The sequence below is a fragment of the Ursus americanus genome, chromosome 14 (genome assembly GCF_024610735.1).
Source record: "Ursus americanus isolate L20-20 chromosome 14, mUrsAme1.1.p, whole genome shotgun sequence".
NCBI classification, from domain to species: Eukaryota; Metazoa; Chordata; class Mammalia; order Carnivora; family Ursidae; genus Ursus; species Ursus americanus.
The window spans coordinates 44,636,080-44,650,711 of record NC_142140.1 but is presented as its reverse complement, the minus strand read 5'-3'; the positions used below and the strand labels follow the sequence as shown (position 1 = coordinate 44,650,711).

The 14,632-nt window shown below is 61.4% G+C and overlaps 1 protein-coding gene across 1 annotated transcript; it reads right to left on the bottom strand.

Moving 5' to 3' along the window:
• Nucleotides 1–2,219: 2,219 nt before the first annotated feature.
• On the bottom strand, nt 2,220–12,831 carry NR2F6 (nuclear receptor subfamily 2 group F member 6). The gene is made up of 4 exons (XM_045778605.2): nt 11,833–12,831; nt 8,113–8,207; nt 4,307–4,891; nt 2,220–2,956 (listed from the first exon to the last, which is right to left on the bottom strand). Exons 1-4 carry the CDS (start codon nt 12,117–12,119, stop codon nt 2,682–2,684), a joined length of 1,242 nt encoding a protein of 413 aa, XP_045634561.1. The 5' UTR covers nt 12,120–12,831; the 3' UTR covers nt 2,220–2,681.
• Nucleotides 12,832–14,632: the final 1,801 nt, after the last annotated feature.

Below are 14,632 nucleotides of genomic sequence, written 5' to 3'. Positions count from 1 at the left end.
GGTCATGTGATCAAGTCTTGCCTCAGGCACCAGGCTCAGTGGAGTCAGCTTCTCCCTCTTCCTCTCCATCTGCCTCTCCCCCTGCTCTCCCCCCACCCCCATCTCTTTCTCTGAAATAATTAAATAAATCTTTTTTTAAAAAGTTTCCAGTAACAGAGGCAGGACTGGCAGAGGACCCTCCCTAGTCTTGGTTGTAGGCATCCTACAAAATTCATGGGGCAGAATGCTGGGGACCTCCTGAAGGGGGCACACTCAGCCCAGGAGCCCTGCTGGAATCCCTGATGCCAACCCAGAGACGTGAGCCCTTAAAAAGCCCCTCTTCTCCCCAGGCCCTGCAGGCTGAACGGTGATTGACACCAGGCACCATGGGAGCACAGCTCTTGTGCCTGGCCCTGGGGGAGAATCCCGTGGCGCCCGCCCCATGCCAGGCCCTAGGTAGGGTGGGTGGGGCAGTGGTAGGGCCAGGCTGCCTGTGGGGGGCCGTGTGACAGTGGACCAGCAGCTGCTCTCTTTGACTTTTATTTTTATTATTTTTTAAAGATTTTATCAGAGAGAGAGTGTGAGAGAGAAAACATGAGTGGGAGGGAGGGGCAGAGAGAGAGAGAACAGACTCCTTGCTGAGCGCAGAGCCTGACTCGGGGCTCGATCTCAGGACGCTGAGATCATGACCTGAGCTGAAGGCAGAGCCTTAAGCTTAACCAACTGAGCCACTGAGGCGCCCCCCCCCCTTTACTTTTAGCCTCCCAGGGGAGCTCTAGGGGATGGGAGGGAAGGCAGTGTCAGCCACCAAATCATAGAGTCCTCAGTCCCAGGATCGGTCCTCCTGGGGCCTCTGTCCTCAGGGAAGATGGACCTGGGCCTAGTGTGATGGAACAGCAACAGAGGGCCGGATGGCAGTCTCAACCACAGAACCTTAAAAGGCTTTTTGCCAGAAGAGCCATCTGGGTCGGGTTGTCTAGGAGTTGTGTAGTCAGGCTTCAACAGACAGTTACGTCTGGCCTGGGGTCTGGACAGCAGGACAGACAGAATGGTCTCACTCAGTTCTCAGATGTCCTGTGAATCTAATAGGTCATCGCTCTCCAGCCCAGTATCCTCTCCATCCCATTCCTACTTCAGTCCCTTTGGGGACAGAGTATACCCACGAGACCCCCGTTCATTCCCCAGGAAATGGATTCAAACACCCCGTCTTCCCACTCAGGTCTCTTCCAAGATGGGACGTGAAGGAGGCTGGGTACTCATGGGGAGCGTTTTGGAGGAGGTTTAAGGGCTGAGCACAGGCCCAGCCTGCAGAGCGAGACCTGAGTTCTTCCCGGTTATCACAGGGGCATCTTCGGTGGACGGCTTGTCTTGCTGGCCTGCCCCCAGCATCCAGGCTCTTTCTACCCGCCCTCTAGAGCCACAGTCCTGACAATCAGTCCTACGGGCACCTTTCCCGCCACAGAGCTGGGCCACAAGCCTCTGAGGCCAGGATGGCAAGGTCCCGTGCATTACCCCACATCAACTTAATTAAGTCCCCAGTGTGGTTTGTCCTTCGATAGCCCGCCTTCCAGATGCCAATCTCCGAAACGAGAGGTTTTTTTAGTTACATGTGGGAAGAAACCAAACTCAGGCTCAGGCTCAGGCACAAAAGGGTAAATCTGGGATCATGGAACTGAAGCTCCTAATGGTTTCAGATGTGGCTTGATCCAGGGGCTCCAAAGGCATCCTGGGAAGTTGGTCTTCCTCTTTTGGCTCTGCTTTCAATTACATCCTGTTTCCACTCCCTGCCATTGAGTCTCAGTGGCCAGCTCTGGGCCACACACCCTCCCTGAACCGATTGCTGTGGCCAGGGGAATGGAGGGCTCCGTCTGGGTTGCGATGACGTGGTGGAACTACCGCGAATGTTTCTCCTGAGGACACAGGGGCCCAGACACCGTGATTAAGGGCTGATCAAAGGAAACAATAAGGTATTTGGTCCAGGGCCTGTGTGAATCTATGAGGCCCACCCTCACAGGCCAGAGCTTGAAACTGAGCCATCAGTAGGACTCAGTTCCTACGGACTCACTAGCTGACCGTAGGATCGCCTCCCTGCCCCCAGCTGCTTCCCCACAAAACTGTCCCACAAAAACAGCAAGTAGGGCTGTTGTTAGGTTGTGGGTTTTCCAGATGGCTGGGAGTGGGTAGCCGTGGTGGGGTGCCCCCCATTCTGCCCTCCTCTCACAAAGATGATGGAGGCCACACAGGTAGGAAACATCTTTATTATTGGCCTTGATTCATTCATCATGTAGTGTCCAACGTGGATTACGTGTCCAGAGGATCTGCCTGGCACATACGACCCCTGCCTCTTGAGTCCAAACACCAGGCCTCTGTCCATCACACAAGGGAAGCCAACCCCACCGGCTTAAAAGTTCATGCTTGGGGTGCTGAGCTTCCGGCTGTCCCAGGAACGGACCCTCGGTCCCTCCCCCCTCTATTCTGGCCAGGAGTTCTGGGGAGGCCGAGGCCGGAGCTTGGACAAGCACTCTCTTTTTGGTTTCGTGATCATTTAAAAAACAGAGGAGACAAACATTTCACAGTCTTTAAAAAATAGGAGTCTGAGGAGAGAAGCCAAGGTCCTCCACTTGGGGGCCCCGCGTGGGGCCGAAGCATCCGTGTCCCTTAAGGTCTGCAGGCCCAGCCACAGCGCAGCCAACCCTGCGAAGTCACTGGCCTGAGCCGTAGGGCCAGTTGAAGGTACTTCCTGACAGCAGCATGTCTCGGATCAGCGTCTCGATGGGTGTCTTGCCCACCAGGCGCATGAAGAACAGCTGGGAGATGAGGGAGGCTGGGACGGCGCGCAGGGCGGGAAGCCGCAGCAGCAGCCGCCCAAAGCGCTGGGGCTGGGACGGGTACTGAGCCCGCACGTACTCTGTGAGGGCCACCTGCGCCTTCTCCTGCAGGCTTTCCACGTGTGCTGGGTCTGAGAGGCCACAGGCATCTGGGGAGATAAGGGCAAGGTCAATCAAGTGGGAAGTGGCAGGAGGCCACGAGGCCCCAGGGGTGACTGGAGGGCACCACTTGGGGTTGGGGGTAATGGGGGGGCATTCAGATGGGAAATGGAGGCCTGAGGCACAAATGGGGCATCTCAGGCAGTGCCAGACCATAAGAGAGGCTCAGGTGGCCTCAACTGAGGCCCGTGACACAGGAGTGTGGACAGTGGCGTCTCAAGGACAGAGGAGCCCCGACTGAGGCCTTTGGCAGGGTGACAAGTTCTAATCAAGCTCAAGGGGAAGAGGAGCTAGGGAGGGGACTTGGGAAGGCCAGGCCCAGAGGGAGTATTCAGACAGCGTGGCCTAGGGTGTCAGTGAATGTGACAGCATCTAAATTGGGGACCCATGAAGGGTAAGGTAGAGAAAGAATCTTCTGGGGGAAGAAAGGGCAAAGCCATATTTATCAAATGAAAGCCACCTCTCAGAGTGGCCTGGGTCTGGTTCGTGCATCCCTGACCCCACGAAAACACCTAGTGGGATCCAGAACCTTTCAGCGTGTAGAACCAGTTGGGCCACCAGTCTCTGGAGTAAGGTAGGGCTTTCGGTGGCTAGATGGTTAACTAATGACAAGGAAGGTACTGGGACAGCCCCGCCCTAGCCCCGCCCACAACGGGAAGGACTCCAAGACACGCCCCTGCCCAATCCCACGCCTAATCCCACGCGGCCCTGGCTGCCAGGAGGCCGCCTTGGGGGGCAGTTTGGGCGCCCCGGGTCAGACGTCTGAGGGCCCAGGAATCAGGGAGTGGAAAGCGCAGGGCAGGCCAGAGCCAGGTGTCAGGGTATCCCGGCTTGGCAGCCCTCCGTATCTGCACCGTACGCAGGAAGAACCACCTGATTCGGCAGATGAGGGTCAGAGGTGCTGGGGAGGACAAAGATCAGGGACTGAGGACCAGGCGTCCGGGACCTCCCTCCCTCATCCCCCCACCCTCAATCTGCTCATGGGGACGAAGAGCAACTTGATGAGGGGGTGGAGGGGGGGGGGGTCTCAGGGAGCCTGGGAATCAGGCAGAGAGGCTGTTAGGGGCCGAGTCACAGGTCCAGGCCCAGCTCCAGGTCTGGAGAGCCGGGGTCAGGGTTCTTAGGGACACCTGGGATCAGGAGGTGGGGGCATCAGGGTGTCACACGCCTGTATCTCCTCCACTGTCCCCCCATCAGTGCTCAGGCACGTGCAGGGCCCCAGGTCCGCCCGGCTGAGGGTCAGGGAGTGGAAGACTGTGGGGGCCGGGGTCAGGGTCCAGGTCGCCCCCCACCGCGCACCCCCCCCCACCCCCAAACCCGAGCGCATCTCAGCATCTCACCAGGCGTGAAGAGCGCGATAGCCTTGAGGCAGCCGTACTCGGCCGAGTCGACCTGCAGGCGGCCCAGCTTGTCCACCTGCTCCTGGAAGGCGCGCACCTGGTCCATGAAGGCCACGGCGCGCTCGGCGGCCATGGGCGCGGCATGCAGGCCGGCGGCGGCCAGCAGCGGCGCCGTGTGCAGGGGCAGCGCCGCCTGCGCCGCATTCAGCACGAAGAGCTCGCTCCAGCTGAGGCGCAGTAGCGCCACCTGGTCGGCCACGGGCAGCTCGGGGAAGAAGGGCGCGTGGCGCGCCCACTCCACGGTGCTGAAGAGCAGCCGCGCCGCCAGCTCGCACACGTTGTCGATGCCCAGCACGGCGCCCGCCGCGCCGCCCCCCGCGCCGAACGCGCCCGCCGCGCCCGCGCCGAAGCGCCCGGCCGCCGCGGGGTAGGGCTCGGCGCGTAGCAGCTGCGCGATCAGCTCCGACACCGGCTGCCCCGGGAAGAGGTCTCCGCCCGCGGCCGCCAGCGCCGAGCCCGGGGGACTACCCGAGGAGGCGGCCACGGCGCCTGGCAGCGAGTGCGGGATGCGGCCGCGCTGCACCGCTGCGGGGATTGAATGGGGATGGGAAGGAGGGAAAGGAAGGGGGCAGGAGCGGAGGGAGGGGAGAGAGGGCCCCCCACCCCGCCGCCGCCGGGAATCCGGCGGGGAGCGGGGAGGGGGCCGGGGGATGGGGAAGGCGGCGTGACGAATATGGGTACGGGAAAGGGATTGCGGGACACAGGGAGACCAGACAGGGGAGAGGGAGGTGGCAGGAAGAGAAAGGACAGGGAGGGAAGGAACGAGGGGAAAAGTGGGTAACCAGGGTCATGGGGGGCAGGTGGAGAGGAAGAAAGGGGGAAAGATAAAGTCATCAGAGGGTCACTCAGCCCCTCCCCTCAAAGGCTCCCCACACCCAGCCTTTCCCTGGACCTCCCACCCCAGCCCATAGGTGCACAGCTTGAATGGGAGGCCAGGGGCCAGGGGGGCCTGCCGGCCCCACCCTTCTCTGCCCTGTGCCCTCGGCCTAAGGCCATGTCCAGCCACCACTGCCACCCCCACTGCTTGCAGAGGAGCATGGGTGGTGGGACGCCTGGCCCCCTCCCTCTGGACGATGTGAGCTCCACTCAGCTGCCTGTGAGCTCCACTCAGCCTCCGTGGAGGCTTGACCTGTCAATCATGCCCCCATCTGTCAATCATGGGGGTCCCAGAACTGACAACGCAGCCAGGGAGGGGCCACCTTCATACTACTTGGGACCCCTGGCCAGCGTATCCTTAAAGCAAATGATCTCTCCTACAGAGAAGGGATCTTTCCTCCAGCTCCCAGCCTCACCCCACCCCCAGGTCATGGCTCCCAAGGGCCGGTCTCCTCTGTCTGCAGTGACCGGTGCTAGGAGTGGAGTCCCAGCCAATAGTAGGTGCTCAATAAACATTAACTGCCATCAGTAGCCTTGCTGTTAAGGGGAGAGGGGAGCGCCCACGGCTGGCTTCAGCCAGTGTCCCCAGGATTCAGGTGAATGGGAAGAAGGAAACTGAGGCACAAAGAGAAGGAGCGGTAGCCACATGCTCACCTGACCTGTGCCACGGTGGGGGGGCGGAGGGGCAGACTGGGCTGAGAGCCAGACAGAAACTACCTAATGATCTTTAATGAGTCGGCATGCCCTGCCTCATCTCCCTGTCTCATCTCCGTGAACTCCTGGTCAACCGGCCAGGGAATGAATGGCGAACAGAATGTGTGTGGGAGCCAGGGGCTAGTAGAGCTGAGCAGGGAAGTGGGAGCTTGGGTTCGAGGCTCCACAGAATTTCTATGTCTCAGGATCAACTGTCAAATGGGTGTAGCTGGATAAGGCCAGAAAGTGGATCCCAGCTCAACCCCCTGGCCCCCAGAGGGGAGGGACCTCTTCCTTCAGGCCCTTTGCTCACTCAGTTCTAAACCTCATCCCCACCATTCATCCATCACCCAGTCCTGTTCCTATCTCAGAGCCTTTGCACTCACTGTTCCTGCTTCCTGAGTACCCCTTCCCCAGCTCTTCCTCTTTATTCAGCCCAAACTGTGTGGGTTCAAGTCCCAACCCAACTCTACCGCTCTCCGACCCTGGCAAACGCTTCACCTCCCTGCTCTCTGTGCTCAGTTTCCCCATCTGTAAGATGCACAGGGTAATGACAGTGACGATACCAATCACTAAATTTATGAGAATCTAACTTGCATAGAACAGCACTAGGCATATAGCAAGGGCTAAACGGGTAGTAATTCAAGCCAAGAAACATGTACTAAGCACCTTCAATGTTCTATGCCCTGGACAGGCACTGAGGCTAGGTCAGAAAACAAGACAAGCACAAGTCCCTGCCCCAGGGAGTGGACATTCTGGTGGGGGAGCAAGTAAATTACAGAGCACGGTAGATAGTGCAAAATAAAGGGGAATGGTGGAGAATAATCAGGAGGACCTCTCTGAGGAGGTGTTCTTTGTGCAAATCTTAGAGGAGGTAAGGGGCACCTGGGTGGCTCAGTTGGTTAAGCATCCAACTCTTGATTTCGGCTCAGGTCATGATCTCAGGGTTGTGAGATGGAGCCCTCCATCAGGCTCTGCGCTGGGCGTGGAACCTGCTTAAGATTCTCTCTCCCTCTCCTGCTGCCCTTCCCCTCACCTCTTAAAAAAAAAAAAAAAAAAAAGAGGTAGGGAAGCCATGCTGGTATCTGGGGTAAGAGTACTCCAAGCAGTGGGAACAGCCTGTGCAAAGGCCCTGAGGTAGGACTGTGCTTGGGGCATGAGCTGTGATTACGATTTTCTTCCCACTCTGAAGACTCTGGAGATCTAAAGCCCTGATCTGAAGCCCTGATTTGATGTACATCAGAACTTCAGGTCAAATGGACAAGTAGAGGCAAAATCCAGGTTGGGCAAGTAAGTCATCCCCAAACTTAAAAGGACCAAAGAGAGTAATCAGACAGTCTTAAGGGAAAGACTGAGCAGCGACTGCCAGCTTCTTTCACAGAGGCCAGCAGAGAAAACACCACCTTTAGAGCAGGGGAGACTCGAGAGGCAGGGAAGAGCTGCCAACCTGCCCCATGACAGTCCTGTCGGAGACAGGAAGCCCAGCCTGGGGTTCTCATCCAGTGAGCCAGATCCTGTTCCCAAGCCCACCAGGCTCCATGTGGAAGCCTCTGGGTTCCAACGCAATTCTAAGAGTGCTTGGCCCAGTTCTGGGCCCAGCCACCCGGCATGAGTGCACACAAGTCCCCAGGGCAGAGACAAGGGGCTGGGCCTCCCTCTGGCTCCCGGTGCCCAGGGGCAGGCGGAAGGGTAAGCTGCCCTTTGACTTAATCGGGCAAGTTCCTGCCTTGGACAAACATAAAGCAGGGGGTGGAGGATGGAAGAAAGCAATCAAAACAAAACAAAACAAAACAAAAATACATCCTTGTTCAGACAGCGTTGGCCAGACTAGGGGCACGGGGGTCACCGAGGTGTCAGGGCCAAGGAACCTGACTCTGAAGCCAAGGGGCCTGGAGAAGAGGGGCTGGGGAGCACAACAGCCCCACCGGGGGCCTGAATCAGGGTGTCGCCTGCGTCCCCGGCTCTGCCGCAGCCACCAGGTGACTGTGCTAATTGGATTCCTCCAGCCCATGGCCAGACTGAGGCCCACGAGATCGTGGGATCGGTGGTAACAAGGTTAGCAGGCGCCAGACCCCACTGTCCACGGCTCCCAGACCCCCGAGCTGGGCGGTGAAGGCAAAGGCCAGGGCTGCGTTTTCACCCTCGGGCCACCCCCCCAACCCCCGGCGGGTACTCACCCTCCTTCCTCATGCCCACCCGGAAGCACTTCTTCAGGCGGCAGTACTGGCACTGGTTCCGGTGATGCTGGTCGATCTGGCAGTCACGGTTGGACCTAGAGGCAGGCAGGGGGTCGCCATGACACCCACGTCCTGCTCCCGGTGCCACCCTATACACCACCTCTGAAGGCTGCACCTGAGAAACGTCAGTGCCCCCCACCCCGGGCTGGGCAGGTATCCCCGAGGGGCACAGGGGCTAAGTCTGCAAGGAGGCAAAGGGCAATTGGAGTGGGTGGTGACGAAGGGAGTCTACAGCGAAGTAGATTAGCACGCCTGGGAGGGTATGTTGGAACTGGGTTTTGAAGGATGAATAGAAGTTCCCCCAGAGCAGAGAGGCAATTCCAGGCAGAGAGCGCGAGGAGAGCTTTTAAGGTTGGAAACGTGAAAATACGAAAGCCTCAACAGTTTCATTTTATTTGGCTACTGAGGGGCAAACGGGTGGGGTCTTCGTCCCAAGGGCAATGTGAGAACAGCAAAGGTCCATGGTCAGGTCACTGGGCTTTGGGGATTAACAAAGACACTAGGGGCCAGGCTAGGGCCAGTCCTCTATGGGCACAGTAGGACCCCAGTATTATCACCCTGCACAAGACTACCACCAATGAATGAATGAATGAATGAACCCTGTTGCTCCCTTTAAGACCCCATACCCAGGTCCCCTCCTCTGGGGAAGACCTTCCAACTCCTAACTGAACCTAAGAAGCTTCCTCTGGGTGGCCCTCAGGGATCATGGCCTCTTCCAGGGATGGGACAGGGGGCCCTGCCCGGCAAGAGAGTGAGCTCCCCATCCAGGGTCAGTCCCAAGCAGGAAGGTTCAGGCCCTTGTCCTTCAAATTTCTCCAGTACTTCTTCGCCTTGGCCCCTATCCCTGTGCTCCCTCGGTGTCTCTCTACCCTGGGCTCCAGGCTCTCCAAGTCCCAGATCTGGGGCAGACACCCCTGGGGTACCCTCTTGGTGCCCAGAGACAGTCACAGAGTAAAACGAACGCTCGATGAAGTTAAAAATCAAACACATCTCAGACGCACTCAGCCCCAGCTCTGGGGTGGCCACTTCTCCACCGAGACTCAGTTTCCTCATCTGGAAATAGGAGGCCAGATGCCAGCTCTATATGGGATGCACCGGGTCTGGAGGAATCTGGGGGGCTTTGGGGAGGGCATCAGGACCCAAGCCCAAGCTGGGGGGTACTCAATGGCAGGTTCAGGGGAGCTGAGGTCCTGGGGGGCTCTCCAAGTGCCCAGGTCCCATGGCACCAGCCTTTAAGCCCAGGCCTCTGTCCCCTGCCTGGCCTGAGCCCCCAGGAAGAGGCCCTGCTAGGGTGGAGGGAGCTCAGGCAGAACCAGAACAAAGCCCAGCAGGCAGGCAGGGGGAGGGTCCTGGGCAGCCGGGTGGAAACAGCCAGGCCTGGGGCGGGCAGGCAGGCAGGCAGGGACCCAGCTCAGGGCCCCTGACCCCGGGGGAGGTCCTGAACCTTCTGCCTCAACTTCCCCAGCTGTGGAGTTGGGACAGATCTCCTGTCCCTCCAGATGGAGAAACAGTAAGTTCCACCTGTTATCCCACCTAAAGAGCACATGCTTTGCCCAAACCCGTGGCCCAACTCAGCCTCCTTCCGAGGCTTCTGGCCTCTGGTCCAATTTGATCCCTCCCCTCCCTTGCTCACATACCCTCCTTGGCTCCCTGTCATCCTCAGTCCAGCACTTCTGATCCAATAGGCTCTAAGTTCTCCCATGCCTGGGTGGTCTCATCTTACAACACTGCTCCCCTAACCTGCCACTAAGTGTTTGCCTGGGCCACGCTCTCTTCAGGAGTGCCCTTCACTTCCTCTACCTGCCAAACCCCTCCTGCTTTAAGGCCTACCTCCCATGGGCCTCCTCCAGGCAGCCCTCCCTGAACCTCAGGCACAGCCCCTTGCTCTCTCCTGGGACTCCAGACCCATCCCTCCCTCTGGCCCAGCCTAGACTCCACAGGCAGGAAGAATCTGTCTCACTGTGCCTCTTCCAGACAGAGAGAGCTGGGATCAGAGCTGGGGTCTCTCTGAGGGGCAGGCATCGAACCTCTCAGGCTAGGCCCTGAGGGGACCTTGCTAAACCAATCTGAGGCTCAGAGAGGGGCAGCGACTTCACCAGGTCACACAGTACAGAGCTTCTGGAGAACCTGCAAGCCCCGAACAACGCCCCCCTCCCCTGTCTTATAGCTCCCTGCTCCCACCTTCCGAGAGCCCCTGGGACCCCAGAGCCACCTAAGCTCCTCCCTTGCCCTCCCCAAAGACTGGGCCAGAGAGCAGGCAGTCACTCCAGCAACAAGAATGAGGCCAAAGTCTGGTGGCCCAGTTAGCACTGGAGGGAGTAAGGCAGCTCACACACACACACACACACACACACACACACACACACACACAGCTACCCCAGACAAGGCCCTGACCGCAGACCTGGGGCCAAACTCCAGCCTCTGGTGCCTGGGGCCCCGCCCTATGGCCTCACCAACAAGCCCTCCATCAGCTGCCCTCTCCCTGAGGACACCCTGACCAGGACTCAGCTGCTCCCCTCTTCCCAACCCCAGTTCCCCTTGCTAAGCCCCAGCTGGGGCAGGGTCTCTCCCTGGGTGCCCCAGGGCAGCGCCAGGACCACTCTGGGCCTCAGTTTTGCCTATCTGGAAAATGGGACTCTCCATACTGGCTCTGCAGAGCCTACACATGTTCCTGTTGGGGTGCAGGATAGGAGCTTGTCAGTGGAGCGAAAGGACACTCAAGGAAGAGTGGTGGGAAAGGGGGCCCTGGGCTAGACACCCAACCCCAGCACCAGCCAGAGAAACTAGCAAGGCCACACCCTGTCAGCGGGGACTCCAACCTCGGAGGGCCCAGGGCTCCTTCTTGGAAACATTCACCCCCACCCTGTCAGAGATGACCGAAGTTTCAGGGATTTTCCAGGAGCCCCATGTCCGCACCCACTCCTGGTGGGGGGAGGGTTGGAGCAGCCGAGGTGTGGTCAAATCCAGCCGCCCTCCCAGCCCTCCAGCGGCGGTTTCCAGTGACCCAAGGCCCAGGGTGAGCACAGGGTGGGGGGAGTTCCCCCCTGATGGGCAAGCCCAGCTCCCCCCACAGCAGGGCTACCCATGCGAAAGAGGCCGGAGGCCGCCCGGTGCCACCCCTGCCTCGCTCCCGCCGCCGCCGCCGCCGCCTCGGTGGCCAGGGCGACTTTGGAAGTGATATTTGACCCCAAGGGCGCGCCGTATCGATCCGCGCGGCCGCAGACAATGGCCCCTGGACGCTGCGAGCTCCACAGTCCAAGTTCCACGTTCGATTCCCGCAGGATCCCCTGCGCGCCGAGATCCCCAAGAGAAGGGATGCCCTGGGGTTAGGACCCCACCCCTGACAGCACCCCCCGACCCCTCCCCGTGCGGGGATGACCCCTCTTCGGAGAAAAGGGAGGGAGAGAGAAGGAGCAAGGAACTGGGGCGGAAGCCGCAAGGGACCACCTGACGGGGGGACCTGCATCGATACAGCGCCGACTGTATACACAATCCCAGGAATGTTATGGAGGGGGGGAGAGGGGGCTGTGCCCCTATCTCAGAGGGGGGAGTGGAGGCCCGGGGAAGGTCAGCGCCAGGCCCAAGGTGACCGAGCAGGTCAGAGGCCCGGCCCAACCCGGGGCCGGGTGCACAGCGGCCGTGCGCTGATAGGGGGCTCACCGGCAGGTGTAGCTGAGGTTGCGGCGGATGCTCCGCTTGAAGAAGCTCTTGCAGCCCTCGCAGGTGAAGACGCCGTAGTGCTTGCCGCTCGACTTGTCCCCGCACACCACGCAGTCCACCTGCAGCCCCGGCCGCTCTTCGTCGCCCGGCTCAGCGTCGCTGGCGGCGCCCGGGGGTGAGGCCGAGTCTTCCTCGGCCGCGCGCGGGTAGCCGCCCGCCTTGTCCACGCCGTTCGTGTCGCCGCCGCCGCTGCCGGGGCCGCCCCAGCCGCCGGTCACCATGGCCATAGCCCCAGGGCAGCGGGGCCGGGGCGCCCCCTCCGTGCTCCTCCCTCCGGGCACCCCTCTCGGCCCGGGGGGGCCCTACCCGGCACGCATCCGGGCCCGGCGCGCGGGGGGCACCGGCTGCACCCCCCAAAAAAGTTTTGCAGCAACTTCCTGCGGCCGGTCCGCGCGCCCGGGCAGAACTGGTCGGGCCGGTTCCAGGCCAACTTTCCCACGCGTGCGCGGGGCCGGGCCTGGGGGCGGGGGGGGGGGGGGCGCTAGAGGCGCGAGCCGGGGGCCCCGGGGACTCGCGCCCCGCCGCCCTGGGGCCCCGGCGGGGGCGCGCGGGCCATGGCCCGGCCCAGGCTGCGCAGGGGGCGCCCTCTGGCCTGGCCGCCGCTTGGCCGGGGGCTGCGGCCAACTTAGCGGGCCGCCATCCGAGCGCGGGAGGCCGGGGGGAAAGTTTGGCCGCAAGTTACGCGGCCGCCCGCGGCGCGGGGGAGGGGCGGCAGGCGCGCGCTGGGGCCGGTCGCCGCGCCCCCTGGCTCCCCCGGGCCCCCAGGCGGTCGCTCGGGGCCTGCAAGGCTGCGGGCCGGCGCTTCCCGAGCTGCCGCCCCCTCTGCGGCCGCGCCTGCCCGGCCTGGGCCTGCGCCTGGGCCCGAGCCTCGCTCTCGCCGCCGCCGCCGACCCCGCGCGCCGGCCTCGCGCTGCGGCCGGTTTGACACACAACGTTCCATTCGCGGGGCGGGCGGGGGGCGGGGGCGGGGGCAGGGGCGCGCGCCGCGGGCTGGGGGCGGGCGCTCGTTGCCCCGGCGACGGCCACCCTTATAAGGGCATGGGTGGCCTCGCTCGGCGCCCGGCGCCCGGGCCGGCGGGAGGGGCGAAGGCGGAGCACGGGGCCGCTCGGCCTGACCCTCCCCCCCCTCCTTCCCCCCCTGCCCCCGCCCTCGCCCGACTCCAGCCTTAACCCCTGCCGGGCCGCGATGGGAGCCTTCGCCGCTGCTGCCCTCTGCCCTTCCGCAGCCTCGCCAAGATGTCTCTCCAAGGCCCTCCCCTCCACCTCCGGCCTTGGACGATGCCTTGCTCCACCGCCCTCGAGGCGCACCTCGGAACTCTACCCCAGCATTCCCCGCAGAAGCAATAATGGGGGGCCAGTTGCACCCGGGGGGCACGCCCCTGCGCAGTATACACACACACACACACACACACACACACCCTGGGGCATTTCTTTGCACAGTTGCATGATGGATTGTGTTTGCTTCCTCTTCCAGAAAGTCGCCGCGTCCGACTCCCCCCCCCCCTTTCTCAGCTTGGGCTAACACCTGGTGCTGGGAATCTCCAGGGCCAAGGGATGTTGTGGTCTGTGGCCGGCGGGGGCGCGAGGTCAGGGGCCCCCTCGCCAGAATTTTAGGCCTCCGGGGGCAGGGCACCCACACGCCCAGCTAGGCTAGTGTCAGCAGGAATGCCCACCATCCCTACTGGGGCCTGCCCCTTTTCCTCTTTAATTTCCTTTTCTTTCTGTGCTTCACATAAAGGGCTTGGCCAGGCCACCGGCTGGACTGCAGATGTCTCTTCCAGGCTCCCTGAAGCCTCTCAGTTGCTGCTGGCTTACAGCTTCCCCTGCCCTCCTGGACCCCGGTGGGGACGACCAGCATTTATTAAGCACCCTTTGTTTGTCACCCCCCCCACACCCCCCTGCCCTGCCCAGGCAGCTCTGGGCTGGGCAAGCCTGAGCCTCTTGCTCTGGGCCTGTTAACCTTTAACCAGCTGCAAAAGCCCTTCCTACCGTGACCTTTCACCTTGGAGTCCCCCAGGTCCAGTTGCCGGCCTTATCTCCTGCCCTGCCCTGGGCCCTGGGCCCAGAGCTGGACACCGGGGCACATGGCTGGGCCTCTGAGAGCTGCCGGCAGGAAAAATAGTGCCCTCTGCCCGCACTGGCCCTCCCCCTGCAGGAAGGGGTCTTGGGAAAAGGCATCCCCTTCTCCAGATTACATCTGAGGGGACACCTTGGCTGGGGGGCAGGGGTGCTGGGAGATCTTGGAGATCTTGGAGATTTTGCAACATTTTAGAGGATACCAAGGTTCTGTAAAAGCCAGGCACCACACACCCAGCCCTGGGCCTGTGGGCCTCCCAGGGAGCATCTGGCTGGGTGCGAGCTGGAGGTTTTAGCAAGTACAGGAAGCAAGAACTGGGGTTAGACATGAGCAAGGACTTTCCGTGGGACTGAGTGGAATTCCCTCCCCTGTAAGCCCTGCTGGAGAAGGGGGTCTGGATGGTTAGAGACCATTTTGTTCTGGGGCTGCCTGGGAATGTGGAAGTGCTGGCTAGTTATTTGGGGGTGAGGACAGGGGTCCCAGGTCCCTGGACTGGGCTTTCCAGCATTCTTGGGCAGAGGGCATCTCGGAAGGGAGACAAGGTTCAGGGAAGGACGTCAGAGGGGGACTGGAGAGGGGAGGGGGCAGGGACCTGGGGCTTGAGGGATACAAGTTCGGGGGAGGAGAGGCTCAGAAGTGGCAGTCTGGGGCCGGTTTGGAGAC

Coding starts and splice junctions, on each gene's coding strand:
- NR2F6 (XM_045778605.2), bottom strand. CDS start 12,119: ATGGCCATGGTGACCGGCGGCTGGGGCGGCCCCGGCAGCGGCGGCGGC. Junction 8,208..11,832: donor AACCTCAGCTACACCTGCCG/GTGAGCCCCCTA, acceptor GCCTGCCTCTAG/GTCCAACCGTGACTGCCAGA. Junction 2,957..4,306: donor TATCGCGCTCTTCACGCCTG/GTGAGATGCTGA, acceptor TTATCTCCCCAG/ATGCCTGTGGCCTCTCAGAC.